This window comes from Schistocerca serialis, chromosome 2 (assembly GCF_023864345.2).
Source record: "Schistocerca serialis cubense isolate TAMUIC-IGC-003099 chromosome 2, iqSchSeri2.2, whole genome shotgun sequence".
NCBI lineage: Eukaryota > Metazoa > Arthropoda > Insecta > Orthoptera > Acrididae > Schistocerca > Schistocerca serialis.
In genome coordinates, this window is record NC_064639.1 from 761,181,648 (window position 1) to 761,197,874 (window position 16,227).

At 40.8% G+C, this 16,227-nt stretch overlaps 1 protein-coding gene across 2 annotated transcripts in view; it reads left to right on the top strand.

The window, feature by feature from the left end:
* Nucleotides 1–16,227, top strand: part of LOC126457972 (vacuolar protein sorting-associated protein 18 homolog) — a 260,426-nt gene that overhangs the window by 234,025 nt on the left and 10,174 nt on the right. For both annotated transcript variants that reach the window (XM_050094731.1, XM_050094732.1), the window contains one exon: nt 6,752–6,891. In XM_050094731.1, coding sequence (XP_049950688.1) covers nt 6,752–6,891 — 140 coding nt within the window. The remainder of the gene's footprint in view (nt 1–6,751; nt 6,892–16,227) is intronic.

Here is a 16,227-nt window from a genome sequence, read left to right on the forward strand (position 1 = left end):
GCATTAGTAGTGAGGATCTGGACACAGTGTGGTAAAGGAACAGGAATTGCAGAGAGTCAGTGGAGGAAATGGTTGGTATCTTTTGTATTGAAGAGTAAATTTGTGGGTAACAGGTTGAAGGTCTTAGTCTACAAGAGCAGAGATTCTCTCAGTGAGGGCACAGTAACCAGCCAAAAGTGGACCTCCTGGGTGGTTGGTTTTATGGACTTTAGGAACCATGTAGAAGGTATGAGTGTGGGGGTGGGAGGGGTGATTAGAGAGATGGACTCCGGGGAGAAATTCTGGGATGGGCCTAAAGATTTGAGGAGTGACTGGAGATTTCTGCTGGATTTCTGAAATGGGGTCACTGTGTCAAGGTTTGTAGGTGGAAGTATGTGGCAGCGGGTGGAGTCCTTCTGCCAGCTAATCCTTGCAGTTTAAAACAACAGTGGTGGAGCCTCGGTCTGCAGGTACTATTATAAGGTCAGAATCAGTTTTTATATGGTGGACTGCGGTTCTTTCTGCTGACGTAAGGTTAGTTTGCATGTTGAGGGATTTGGGGATTTCCCTCAACATGTGAACTAACCTTACATCCACAGAAAGAACTATAGCCCACCATCTAAAAACTGATTCTGACCTTATAATCATACCTGCGGACAAAGGATTCACAACTCTTGTTTTGAACCGCAAGGATTACCTGGCAGAAGGACTCCACCAGCTGTTACATACTTCTACCTACAAACATTGACACAGTGACCCCATTCCAGAAATTCAGCAGGATCTCCAGTCACTTCTCTAATCCTTAGGCCCATCCTGGAGTCTGTCTCTCTACACACCCCTACCACTCTGTGTACTCATTGAGAAAATCTCTGCTCTCGTAGACTAAGACCTTCAACCTGTTAAACCCAGTCTGTCTTCCAATACAAAAGATATCAACCATTTCCTTCACTGACTCTCCACAGTTACTGTTCCTTTACCATACGGTGTCCTGCTTGTCACTACTGATGCCACCTCCCTTTACAATAACATCCCTAATGCCCATGGTGTTACTGCTATTGAACACTTCCTTTCCCAATGCCTGACGGATTCCAAACCAACAACCTCCTTCCTAGTCGCCATGACCAACTGTGTCCTCACCCACAATACTTCTCCTTTGAAGGCATTAAGTACAAACAAATCTGGGGTATGGCTATGGGAACTTGCATGGCACCATCCTATGCCAACCTATTCGTGGGCCATCTAGAGGAATCCTTCCTAAACACCCAGAATGCTAAATCCCTGACCTGTTTCAGATTCATTGATGACATCTTTGCAATCTGGATTGAGGATGAGGCCACCCTATCTACTTTCCTCCAGAAACTCAACAACTTCTCCCCCATTTGCTTCTACTGGTCCTACCCATCCCAACAAGTCACCTTCATAGAAGTTGACCTCCACCTCAAAGATGGCTTCATCAGTATCTCCATCAATATCAAACCTACTAACCACCAGCAATACCTCCACTTTGAAGCTGCCACCTTTACATACTGAGAACTGCCATCCATACAGCCTAGCCACCCATGGTTGTTGCATCTGCAGTGATGAGCGGTCCCTCTTGGAATACAACCTCTGTCAATAAAGTTCTGTGAATGAAGTCAGAATGGTCAATTGAGCAACATTAGTGACTCACAATGCTGCAACTGCATAGTGGCCGGTGTTGACAATCTGGCTTCACCGTAATACATTTGCGCATCGTGTGTGTTCCATGTTAGACCTGTCAGATGAAGTGCTTGTTTGGTGCGGTGGTTCTGAACTGAGAATAGGACAATGAATGAGCAAAGGATCAATTTAAAGTGTTGTTTTAAGGTTGACAAGACACTGAAAGAAATGCATGTAATGATAGTACATTTTATGGGTATCAAGCACTGTCCATGAAGTGTGTGTACTGGTGGTTCACCTGTTTTCAAGGAGGCCGGAAAATTGTTTCTGAGAATCCCCATAGTGGATGACCAGCGACTGCCGTCAGTGACTAAAACATTGAGAAAGTGAGGACATTAATCATGAATGACCATCAATTAACTGTGCTCATGAAAGCGGATGAACTGTAGATAAAATGTGAATCTGTGCAATAAAGCCTTACCCAGGAGGAAAACGAGTTGTTGTCTTGTGCCAAATGGTTCAAATGGCTCTGAGCACTATGGGACTCAACTGCTGAGGTCATTAGTCCCCTAGAACTTAGAACTAGTTAAACCTAACTAACCTAAGGACATCACAAACATCCATGCCCGAGGCAGGATTCGAACCTGCGACCGTAGCGGTCTTGCGGTTCCAGACTGTAGCGCCTTTAACCGCACGGCCACTTCGGCCGGCTGTCTTGTGCCACATCACTTGACTGATGATCAGAAGCAGGCCTGTTTAGAGGCTTCACAGGGTTTTGTCAAAATGGTGGATGCAATACCCAAGTTTTTGAACGATATTGTCACTAATGATGAAACCTTGTGTCTCTGGTACGATCCTGAAATGAAATGGCAAAACATGAAATGGCATTCTCTGACATCACTTCATCAGGAAAAGGTTAGAGCCAAAATATCACGCATCAAAACAAAGCTCATCACCTTTCTTGATAGGAATTTCTACCTTAGGGAACGACATTGAATGCTGCATGGTACATTGAAATTTTGACCCGTTTCATGCAGTGTCTACACAGGATATGATCCCAGTACACACAACAGTGTTCCTAGTTGTTTGTTCACAACAATGCTCGCCCACACACAGCCTATATCATCAAACAGTACTTGGCAAAAAAGGGGGTGGTGCAAATGCTCGCCCACACACAGCCTATATCATCAAACAGTACTTGGCAAAAAAGGGGGTGGTGCAACTTGAACATCCACTGTACTCGCCGGATCTCAACCCTCCAGACTTCTTCCTATTTCTTCAACTCAAACTTGCTTTGAAAGGAAAGAGATTTGGTGATATTCCTGACATCCAACTAAATGTGATGCGGCTTTTGAACACCACCCCAAAGGAAGACTTGGTGCAAAGTTTCCAGGACATGTATCACAGAGCTCAGCAGTGCATAGTTATGGGAGGTGACTATTTCGAAGGACAGTAAGGTAACTGTAGTTCATAGTTCATCTACGTTAATATTACAAGACTACTGACGAACTTTATTGTCAGAGGTTGTATACTGAGGGTCTCACTGAAGCCTTCACAGACTGTAATTATCCTCCCAGTCTTGCAAAAAAACAAATCTCCCATGCCTTATCTTTCCAGTCTCCCACCACCTCCCAAAGTCCCACTGTCCGGCTACAGAGGACCATCTCCTCATAACTCAGTACCACTCAGGACTGGAGCCACTGAATTACATTCTCCGCCAGGATTTCGACTACCTCCCATTGTGCCCTGAAATGAGAAATGTCTTTCCCACTATCCTTCCTACCTCTCCCACAGTGGTATTCCACTGTCCACCAAACCTACACAGTATACTAGTCCATCCCTACATAGCTCCCACTCCCAGTTCCTTACCTCATGGCTCATATCCCTGTAATAGACCTAGATCAAAGACCTGACCCATACATCCCCCCCACTACCACCTACTCCCTTCCGTTCATAAACATCACCTATCCCATCAAAGGCAGGGCTACCTGTGCAACCAGTCATGTGATCTACGATCTAAGCTGCAACCACTGTGCTGCATTTTATGTGGGCATGACAACCAACAAGCTGTCTGTCCTCACGAATAGCCACCGACAAGCTGTGGCCAAGAAACAAAAGGACCATCCCATTGCTGAGCAACCTGCCAAACATGACATCCTTCATTGCAATCATTGCTTCACAGCCTGTTCCATATGGATCCTTCCCACCAACACCAGCTTTTCTGAAATGCACATGTGGCAACTTTCCCTACAATATATCTGAAGTTAATGTAACCCTCCTGGGCTCAACCTATGTTAGTCATTGTCCTCACCCGTCCAGCCCCTTCCGTGTTCCCATTCAAGCACTACACAGCTCTCATTCCACCATCGCACCCAGTCGTTTTACATCTCTCCTTTTCCATAATCCCCCCTCCCCATCTCTCCCCTGCCCTCTTTCTAACCTCCCGACTGCACATAGCTCCCCTACCCTCTCCCCACCTCATCCCTACATGCTCCCTAGCAGCACTTCACTGTCCTCCACCCCTACCCAGCTATCCCTCCTCCTCCCTGCCCCAGCATCCTCCTTACCCCCAACCAGTCACCAATTTTTTTTTTAATTTGTGTGTGTGTGTGTGTGTGTGTGTGTGTGTGTGTGTGTGTGTGTGTGTGTGTTTGGCACCACAAAGCACAATATGTCATCTAACATGAAATATAAAGTTGCAGATGGCGTAAAAAAATTTTGTATGGTCATGTGATGTGTGAAAGAGATTCCTTGATCATTTGTTTCATACAGTTTTAAATTTTATTAACCCCATCCACTACCTCTGTATTTAATGTTCATTGATCAATTGCACTTTGTGGTGACAGATGTTTTTGGGTTCTCATAATCGATTGTTGCTAATTCTGCCATCTCTGATGATAGTGTTTGTAATATCACACTTTTGTAATTTTCATTGCTGTTGCCTCTTTTTTCTGTTCCAACTTGAAGTAGATCTGTTGTGCAGATCAAAACCAGTAGTCGGTAACAAAAGAAGTGATTCTTTATTTCTTATAACAATAGAGATCACAGTTCCTGTGACCTGGTGTCAGTTATATAATAGATGAGAATGCACTGAAGTAATTGCTGCCTTACGTGTATTGGAAATAAAAATGATTTCCAAACTAGAGAAGTACTAATTCCATATCTGTATACAGAAATCAAATTAATTTATAAATATTACTTATTTTCCATGTACACAAGCATAAAAACCTATCCTTGGTTCAACATCTCCCACATCCGGTGGGTGGTGGTCTTGTATCATTCCATTGTTTATATTCCAGCCAAGATTTTCATTTCTTAATCCTTAAAATACAGTATAAGTAAATGATTTTCCAGATTTTATGTGCTCAATCAAGGTCACTTACATATTGATGATTAGAGAAACTGTTGGTTCAAATGGTTCAAATGGCTCTGAGCACTATGGGACTTAACTGCTGAGGTCATCAGTCCCCTAGAACTTAGAACTACTTAAACCTAACTAACCCATTTGACATCTCACACACCCATGCCCGAGGCAGGATTCGAACCTGCGACTGTAGCGGTCGCTCGGTTCCGGGCTGAAGCGCCTAGAAGCTGTTGATTGAGAGACTAGCCCACTAGCTCTAAAGTGATGGAAAAACTCATCCTGTCATGTTTAAATGAGAGTTGACTAAAATGCTAATATAAAATAAAAGTTTGTATCTGGAGATATCATTAGTATCAAATAATTTTTATAGTAGAATTTCCTCAGAAAATGTGGCTGAATTTGCAAAATGGTGTTCTGTAAAACATTATGCAGATGTCATGCGAAGACTCCTATGGAAAAATCGGAATTTGCATAGCTATAGCTATTTAATGTTAATTCATAATAACAGTAAAAGCACATTTTGAATAAATTATATTAAGCATTTACAATATATGGAAAATATAGGTTGCCATGAAGATGACACATTGAGTTGCAGACAAGTACAGTGAAAAGACTTGCACATTAGCTTTTGGCCAAAACCTTCTTTAGAAGAGAAAACACACACACACACACACATTCATTCACACAAGCAAGCACACCTCACGCACACTGACTGTCGTCTCAGGCAACTTGGACTGGTCTGAATGTGCATGTGTTTCCTTTTCTGAAGAAGGCTCTGGCCAAAAGCTAATTTGTAAGTGCCTTTTTGTCATGGCTGTCTGCAACGCATCGTGTCACCTTTATGGTGAGTAAAAGTCTATCTTTTTCTTATATTGTTGATATTCCAATCTGGAGTTTCTATTGTTTGATAGTATTCAGTCATGTACAACTCCAATAATAAATGTAAAAGAACAAGAGACATCTACATATTCTTGCTTCGTGTTTGCTGGAAACTTTTTGTAGAGCAGCACCAGAATGCAGAACATTGCTCTGAACCTTAGACAAGGTAGGAAAAGTGTATGTATAAATCATTTTTCTGTCTGTGCTGGGCAGCCCAGCACAGTACAACAGGTTATCCTTCTGTCTTTTCTTGTCAGATACTGCGATCAGTTGAACTGATTTTTATTATTATCTACAAACACAGATATGTTTTGAGAACTGAGTGCAAGGATTCAAATATCTTTCAAGGGGCCTTTGTAAAGTGTGCAGTTCTCCACTTCACACAATACTCTTACACTATCGCTGTACATGTGATCATTGACAGCAACTATCTACAGGAAAGCAGTGAGACATTACAGTCCCAGTTAATGCAAAACTAGCATTGTAAACTAATTAAAATTATTTGTTAGTTAATGTCTGTCTCATGGCGCTACAGCAATGAGTGTCAGCTGCTTCTCAGCTAAGGCGTACTCAAATAGTAAGCAGACTGCCACTGTGGTGGGAACATATTATTGTCTGCTATGACCAGTGGTAGTGAAATTCACAAAGGGCAGGACCCAGTCACGATACACACATGCACAGTTAAACACTCCACACAAACTGACACTTATTACAGCCCATTAGTGTCAACAGAAACTTCACGCATGATGTTCAGGCGACTGGAGAAGTTCTAAGATGTGACATGCACACTGGTGATTTTGATCAGATTCTAATTCTCACTGATTATTGACATGACACATCCTATCTTCTCATGAACATTCCAATGTTACAATTTTTATATGCATTCCACAGCGACAGCTGCAGAGTATGTCTGGCAGAGATGATGCTGTTTCTCTGGGTTCAGCAACCATGTCTGCAAGGGACCAATTGAAGGCTGATATCGACAGTATTATTGCATCAGAATGTTTGTACTGTGGAGAATACATGATTAGGTGAGTACGTAGTATCACATATTGTTTGTGTTCCAATGCAGATTTCATTTCAATAATAAATATCAAATGAGAAGCAACTATTCTTCATGTTGACAGCTGCTGTCAATTAACTGTTGGTGATATAAAAAGCTGTACCTATCAAAGTCAGAAAATGATACCATTATGAACATATTCTTTCAACAGTAGAAGAACCAATGTACATGGAATTTATTAAAGTGTTGCTTTTGCAGTTCATAGTGCATCCTACTGAATGGTGACAGATGGGAGGAAGGGGGAGAGAAAAAATAACAGCAGAAAAGAAAACTATATTGTGATTAATGGGCCCATCCTCACTTCATTTTTGACATCCTTCTGTAGCTCCACACTGAAATGTTTCCATTTTCTTGTTCCCTCATTTACCTAAAGTTCATGTTTCATTTATATACAGTACTGTACCACAGATATACAGTTTCAGAAACTTCAATTCCACGTTAATGTTTGTACCAGTAGACTTGGAAATTTATTTTGATTATACCAGTCTACTTTGAATCTCTCGCTTGACTTGGCTGTTTGTGTAACCTTTATCCCACTATGTCGAGTTCATTTTATCCCATTTCCTATTTTTACTTATTTATTTTTGTTGTTCTGTACCTTCCCCAATATTGAAGAAGTTTCTATTGTCATACCTGGCAGTATTCACCACATTTCACCTTTTTCTTTAATTGTTTCAGTCTAAAAAGTTTGCTAGTTATTTTACCCATTCAATTCAAAATTCTTTTTCATCTTTCTTGCTGTTGTTAACCATAGCAATCATATTACATTTCAACCTTAACACTGACATCTCTTCCTCAAACATTTATGTTCTTGTGGTGAAATGTTTACTAAATTTCTTCACTTTTGCTTTAACGTATGATTTATATAACATTGATATCTTTGAATCTCTTTCTTCTCTGATTACATAGTGTATATGTTTTTAATTAAAAGACAATCATAACTGACTGAGCAATACTTTGCTAGAACACTTTTATTCCAGTTTTCAAACAAATGGGGGGCTGGAGCCAGTGACATGCACAGCTATCAAGCTTTTGCCTCACACCATCAATTAATTATGTCACAAAACAAATGTATAAGTCTCAGCACTTCACAGAGGAAACAGAAGGAAAGTGCACTCACACTGATGCTGTGACCAGATTTTTGATTTGTGAAAATTATATGTGATGTACAAGGTGTGATAAAAAAGTAATGGCAGTTTTTGTTTTTCTTAAAGTACACTTATTCATTGTCAGCTTTGTCCCCTTCAAAGTAATCCCCCTCATATATGAGGGCTGTTCGGAAAGTGAGGAATGATAGGTCATGAAATGGAAACCACAGTGAAAATCAAAACTGTTTTATTTGCAACAGTTAGCTACACCTTCCAGCTAATTCTCTACACAGTCGCCGCTTAGACGTAGACATCTGTCATAGCGTTGTGCCAACTTTTCAATTCCCTTGTTATAGAAGACAGCCACTTTTCGACAGTTTTCTACCCTGGACTGCAGCCCGTTGTCTGTGTCAAAATATTGTCTTCATAGCCAGCGGTTCATTTGAGCAGAGATGAACCTCGGGGTAGCCAATTATGGGCTGTATTGTGGGGGATCAAACACTTCCCATCGAAAACGCTGCAGGAGCATCTTCATTGGCCCTGAAGAGTGCGGCTGAGAATTGTCGTGTAGAGTGAACCGCATGACAGTTAAGTTATGTGCATTGCATAGCTTCAGGCGAAATCTTTCACCAGGCCCTCATACTTGGCGGGAGACGCTAATTTCTAGCCATCTTTACATTCTCACTGTGAGCTCAGAACTGAAAAGAGTGACACGATGAACTTGCTGGGCATACTGGACACAGTACCCAATGCATCTGTGCAAAGGTTCATCAGATTTTCACTGTATTTTCCATTTTGCGATCGATCGTTCCTTACTTTCCAAATAACCCTGATGTAATATTCTTGTGGTAGTGCATTTTCCAATCTTGGAAACACTTCTGGGACTCACTTTTCATTATGGTGTTCAGCTTCTTCAGCGATTCTGTTTTTATCTCATCAGTGATGGAAAAACAAACTCCTTTCATCATTTTCTTCAGCCTCAGGGATGTAAAGAAGTCACAGTGGGCCATTTCTGATGGATACGGTAGCTGAGGCAACATAACAGTTTTGTTTTTTCCCAAAAAATCACAAAAAAACCAGTGAGGGGTAAGAGGGAGCATTATCACGATGCAATTTCCAAGAGTGGTTTTGCCGCAATTCTGGTCTTTTTCTTCGGATTGCTTCATGAAAATGGTGCACAACTTCCAGCTAGTATTCGTTATTGACTGTATGACCACAAGGCAGCAACTCATAATGCACTGTCCCGTTGTAATAAAAGAAAACAGTGACAAGAACCTTCACCTGTATCAAACTTGTCGAGTTTTCTTCAGTTGTGGCTCTTCAGGCAGTTTCCATGAGGACAATTAGGCCTCGGTTTCTGATGTCACACCCCTATACCCATGTTTTGTCACCTGTTGTAATCTTCTTTAAAGGTTCTGGATTGTTGGCGATTTCATGGAGCAATTCCTGAGCAATGTCTATAAGTTAAGATGCTTTTGGTCAAAATTCAACCATTTTGAAACAAATGGTCCTGTTACACATTTCATGCCCAAAACATCCAAAAAATTGCTTGGCATCATCAGCAACTTCTCTGACAGTGATACAGTGATTTTCCATATACAGCTATTTTCCAGGATAATTTTCTTGACTTCTTCCACATTGTCATCAGTAATTGTTGTGCTAGGGTGTCCAGGGCTTGTAAACTCTTATCTTACTCGTAGTAGATTTGCCACATTTTGAATGTGGTGCTGCGCTTTCATTTCATTTTTCATTCAAAATTTAATGCATTTTCTTTGATCCATCTTTTTTGTGCATAAAAATTTGCTGAGCAGCCAAAAATACATGTAACCTTTTCAACCACCAACAATAAACTAAATATTCAAAACAGCTGAAAATGCAAATATGCATCAGGAACATGTGCATCCACAAGATATATTTTAAAAAATGAATATAGTATATATTAAGCCTGTGGAATTAAAAAATCCCCATTACTTTTTGAGCACATCTCATATTTTTATTTGTTATGAATCATAGCTGTTCAATAATGTATTATGAAATCTGTCCTGTATATTTTCTGATAACATACAAACATGATAATTACAATATGCAAAGCATAGTTTGCTGTTCACCACTTAGAAGAAGTGTTGAGTTGTGGACAGATACATTCAAGCATCTGACTAGAGCCTTCAGCCCTTCATCAGACATAGAAACCCCACCCACATTCACACAAATCACAGCTTGTACACACATGACCAGTGTCGTCTCCAGGAGCTAAGGCCTGACTGCAGTGAGTAGCAATCTCATCTGGGGTGGATAGTGGGTGTATAGGAGAGGCACGGGATGGGGAGAGAGAGGGACAGCAGGATAGGACTGGGGAAAGACATTGTAGTGCTGTCTGTGGGTTGCATGTTGCATCGACTGTCCTTGCAATCTCTCACTTTGCTGTGGAGCAAGTCAGTTTTACAATCATAGTACACTTTCTCAGTGCTCTCTCTCTCTCTCTCTCTCTCTCTCTCTCTCTCTCTCACTCTCACTTATGTACCAAGTAGTATTATGACAGCTTGTGTCTGGCTTCTATGAATAAGTGTTCTTGACAGTGGAGCTGTCTTGACAGTGGAGCTGCAGTTTTGAAACTAGTTGTGACAAAATAAATTAATTATAGTTCAGAAAGACTTATTTGTGGAAATTGTATCAGCTATGAACCTGTAACAAAAACATCTCTTTGAAAAAATACCCAATATCATACTGAATAATGGCAATTGAATATGTATGAAACACATGATAGTATAGGAATTTCAGAAAAAAATGAGTACAGTAAGTTTTACATCAGTAATTGTCTAAGAGAAAACTTTGTGCCAGATGGATGCTGCATTTGTTAACTGCTGATCAGGACAAATTCATCTGTTCCCAAGCTGAAATTATTGTTGGGACCAAGAGCTGAAACCCAAAGTAGGAAGCTCTAACATATTTAGTGATTCAGTGGAATGAAATTGGAAAAACAGACTAGATGCCATAGGAGCGTGAGTGTTTACTGCAGTTAACAAAAATATTCTGTCCCTTCTAGTGAAGTTACTGGTTGTGTGTAACCGGTCTAGGTGAAACAAAGTGATAGACAGTTGTTTTTACTGGGCTTTATATTCTGTTGTGACAGTTTTAGAGCCTTTCAGAAAAAGTCTATGGTCAGTAGCGTATAAGTGTGTAAATACCCAGATCATGCAATACTTGTTGAAGGTTACTCTAACCTGCCAAGTATATGTAGACTGGGACACCTTTGTATTCTTTGCAGAGGGTATAGACAGATAATACTGTGAAGTAATTTTGACCACATTTTCGGAAAACTGACTTGAGGAGCTAGTTCAGCAACCCACAGGCAATGGAAAATTTTAGACCTTGTGGCTTCAAACAGGCTGGGCCTTATCAATGGCATCAGTGGAGAGGGATTAGTGATCATAATGTCATCATAGTGACTGTGGTTACTAAAGTCAATAAATAAGTCAAGAAGGTGTAGGAGAGTTTTTCTGCTAGAAAGAGCAGATAAGCAGTTGTTAGCATCTCACTTAGACAATGAATTGACATTATTTAGTTCCAGTATGATGGACATAGAGGAATTATGGGCAAAGTTTAAACAGATTGTAAGTCGTGCTCTGAGCAAGTACGTGCCTAATAAGTGGATTAAGGACAGAAAAGATCCACTTTGATTTAACAATGAAATTCAGAAAATTCTGAGGAAGCAAAGGCTGTTGCAGTCCCAGCGATGATGACAAGCAAAGGTTAGTAGGAATTCATGCATCTGTGAATAGATCTATGCACAAAGCATACAACTTCTAACACCAGCATACATTAGCATAAGATCTGGCTGAGAACCTGAGAAAATTCTAGTCCTGTGTAAAGTCGGTAATCAGGTCGAAGGGTGGTGTGGCAGAAGAAGATAGCAAAATGAAAGCTGATGTTTTAAATTTCGCATTGAAGAAATCATTCACACAGGAGAAGACTACAAACATACCCTCATTTGACCATTGGACACAGTCCTGCATTAATTTTTACAAAATGTACTCTGCAACATTGGCTGCTTACTTAGCGTGCATTAATCGTGAATTCTTGCCAAGTGCAAAGTCCCAAGTGACTGGAAAAAAGTGTAAAAACTCTGCTTTGCTTTTTCTCACATGATACAAAGTGAACTCTGGAGGAAGGGTAGCAGGCAGATTCCTTATTTCTAGATTTCTGAAAAGCGTTTGACATGGTACCCCACTGCAGACTGTTAATGAAGGTATGAACATATGGTATAAGTTCCCAAATATGTGAGTGGCTCAGAGGCTTCTTAAGTAATAACATGTTTTCCTCAAACGAATGTTCATCAGAGACAAGGGTACCATCAGGAGTGCCCCAGGGAAGTGTGATAGGACTGCTATTATTTTGTGCACACACAAATGATCTGGCAGATTGGGTGGGCCATGAAGTATGTTGTTTGACAGTGGGAAAGTGGGGCAATTTGAAGGGTGAATTACTTAAAAACAATCACCCCCTGACTTCCACGTATCCCCACATTAAAATAAATTTGTGTCTGGAAAAATTTCTGAGTTGTGTTAAGATATCATGGCAGCTTAGGATGGCTACATTGGGACTCTTTGAGAAATGTATTTCAGGCAGGAATCTCTTCACTGGAAAAATGTTGGACAAAGTTCTTTGACCTAAAAGTGGATCATACTAAAAAAATGTATTATTGACCTAAAGAGTACAGCGCTTCACTACCAGGCTGATAATTTACACCTTACCCATTTTTTGGCAGTTTCAGGATATGCTCTGTAAACAATCTCTGATTCATGTGATTGACAAAGTGTATAATATGTCATAAAATTGTAATATTAGGTTCACTGTTGTTTTAGATTTTCTTCCTTGTTTTTATACAGCAGAAAGTAGGCCAAAGTATGTCTCTCATAATTATTTACTCCAGCATACTAGGGAGTTCTATAGGATACACATATTAGTGACTCAGTGTATTGCATTATGATTTTCTAGGTTAGACTGTTTCAACTCTGCCCTATGGGGCAGCTGCCTTGCCAGATGGACAGAGGTGTTGGACTGCATGCCAGATGGGCACAGGTGTTGGACTGTGTGCCAGATGGCCCTATGGCAGCTGGGTTGTGCCTTGCTCTGTTGTGTGCTCATAGTCTTTCTTTCAGATGTAATCAAACGTTTTAATAACTTAAAATGACAGGGGTATAGTCTACTGATTATTAACAATTGATAAATTAATCCATATGTGGGACAATCGAACCAGTAACTGACTGTAGTGTCTGTTGCCTCCTATACAAAAAGTATCTTTGAAGTACTCACTGTGTCAACTTTCCTGTGTTTGTTTATGGGCGTGTATCGGTGTTGCTAGAAATAAAAAGTAATTACATGCACTTCAATTCTGTGTATGTTATTTTATGTTGTGGGTATACCTTACCCATATAATTGTTGACCCCAACACAACAACGGGGAAACAAATATAAGTGCTGACAGTTTATTTTGTGGACAGTTAAATATGGTGCCACGACAGGGGAAGACATTCACAAATAGTTGTGCACTATCAGTGACGAGATTCAAGAAGTTTGCAGTGGAATCCAGATTTTGGAGCTCTCCCTTTGTATATTGCAAAAATTAAACACTGAACAGTGCTAACAACTGAACACTGAAACAGTGTGCAATAAACACAGACACCAATACCAACTACACCCCACTGTGCATTTGGTCTTTACACTATGCCATAGTAGGTGATGTTAAGCCAGATTTTAAAATGCTGACTGTTCTGGTGATTTTTTTTTAATTTATTTTATTTTTTTAATTTATTTTTTCCCTCCATATTGTGACTGCACAGGTCGGGTTGACGGAGGAGATAGAGAAGATCCAAAGAAGAGCGGCGCGTTTCGTCACTGGGTTATTTGGTAACCGTGATAGCGTTACGGAGATGTTTAATAAACTCAAGTGGCAGACTCTGCAAGAGAGGCGCTCTGCATCGCGGTGTAGCTTGCTCGCCAGGTTTCGAGAGGGTGCGTTTCTGGATGAGGTATCGAATATATTGCTTCCCCCTACTTATACCTCCCGAGGAGATCACGAATGTAAAATTAGAGAGATTAGAGCGCGCACGGAGGCTTTCAGACAGTCGTTCTTCCCGCGAACCATACGCGACTGGAACAGGAAAGGGAGGTAATGACAGTGGCACGTAAAGTGCCCTCCGCCACACACCGTTGGGTGGCTTGCGGAGTATCAATGTAGATGTAGATGTAGAAGACCAAGGAATTGCCTGTCCAATGGTTCAAGTTGTTCTTCTGCATTGTTTTTGCAGTTATGGGCCCCATCGATGCTTGATCAACCTCAAATTTGATTCATAGTCATGGAAAATATTTTTGTGCACTACCAAGTTACCAATTATCATGAAAAATTTATGTTAGTGATCAGAAATTTAGACCAGCGAGTGACAACATTGGTATCAAATATTATTGTGCACCCACCATGTCATAAAGCTTACCTTGATTTAAAACCTGAATTAATTGATTGCTGTACCAAATAAACAGACCAAAAGCTGAGAAAAGCACTACATAAAGAAAAAAGTGGGTAACAAATCCCCTTAAGAATTTTGGTGGCACCTACAAACTATGATAGACACAGTTACAGTTTAGGACAAATTGTTGTTGCATATTTGGCAACAGTAGTTACTGTCACAAGCACAATTAGCAGTGGTAGGGCATGATGATAAACCAATATACAAGTTGTAAATGTGGCTGGTAGAATATATGCAGCATTGAAGTTGCCAGCAGTAGTTGTTGTGACATCATCGAAAGACAATGTGCCAGCTTACTCCAACCAAAAGATGCCAAACCTATCTGAAGACACAACATCAGTTGGCACGACCATCATGTCCCACCTCCTGCCAAACATTTCTGAGGAGCTGTGGAGTTTATGCTCCTCAGTTGAGGTTCTGGGCAGACAGGTCTGACTCCAGTAGTAACTTGGGGGCAAATTTATTAATTTTTGTTGATAACACAGTCAGTCCAGTTGGCGAGCATCAAAATCCACTATATCATGCACCTAACCAAACAATGATCAGAATCTGGATTAGGTGCGACAGATCACAAATCGAGTAAAAAGTGTTGACAATTTGGACTTGAGATCAGCAACAGGTGGGACAACATTACACAGCAGTAAAGAAACCACCCATAACCATTGGTACATCTGTGGCAGCAGTATGATATCTACGCAACCTTCACTAATACTGCGGCCACTGACAAAGCCCACTGTATCACAGTGGTTTTAAGTATAAGGGGTGGTCGAATAGTTTTTAGCCTGAGCTAGTTACCATGGTGTCTCTCACAAACAAAACCACCTACTGTTTTATTGTGACCATTTGTGGGTATGCAAGTCAAATTTCATGGCTACAGCTTCGTTAGTTTTGCCACTAGGATGTGTTGTATATCATAGTGTAAGAACAAGGGTGAATATCGAGAGAATCAAGAACGATGCTGCGATTGAATGTCTTCATTAAGGGAATGATGCCCAGGGAAATTGCGGAGGACATGTAGAATACAATGAAGGACATTCCTCCATCTTATGCAACACTGAAAAACTGGGTATCCGACTTCAATTGTGGAAGATCGAGTGTGGAAGATTCACCAAGGAGCGGAAAGACTGTCACCATTGCCACTGATGAAACAGTGACTGCAATTCGTGATACGATTTTGCAGGATCATCAAACAGTGTTGCAGCACATTGAAAACACATTTGGAATATCCCATTGGCGTGCTCATGACATTGTTGTCTATATTTTGGGAATGTGGAAAGTTTCATCTCAGTGGGTCCCGAAAGACTTGAATGCAAATCAGAGACGGGAGTGTGTGCAGTGTTGTGAAGAAATCATCCACCAATTAGAAGCAGATGAAGACTGCTTTTTTGCAAGGTATGTGACAATGGACAAAATGTGGGTTCACCACTTTGATCCTGAGACAAAACAACAGCCACAACAGTGGAAACATCCTTCATACTCTCCCCCAAAATAATTCCGGGTGCAAAAATCAGCCGGTAAGGTGATGGCATCGGTCTTCTGGGATGCAGAAGGGGTAATTATGGTGGATCACTTGCAAAAGAGCATAACTATCACAGCATCATGCAACTGCACCCTTCTGCACTGTTTGAGAGAAGAGATGAAAAAAAGGTGCAGAAAATTAGCGCGCGGAGTTCTTTTGTATCAGGACAACGCA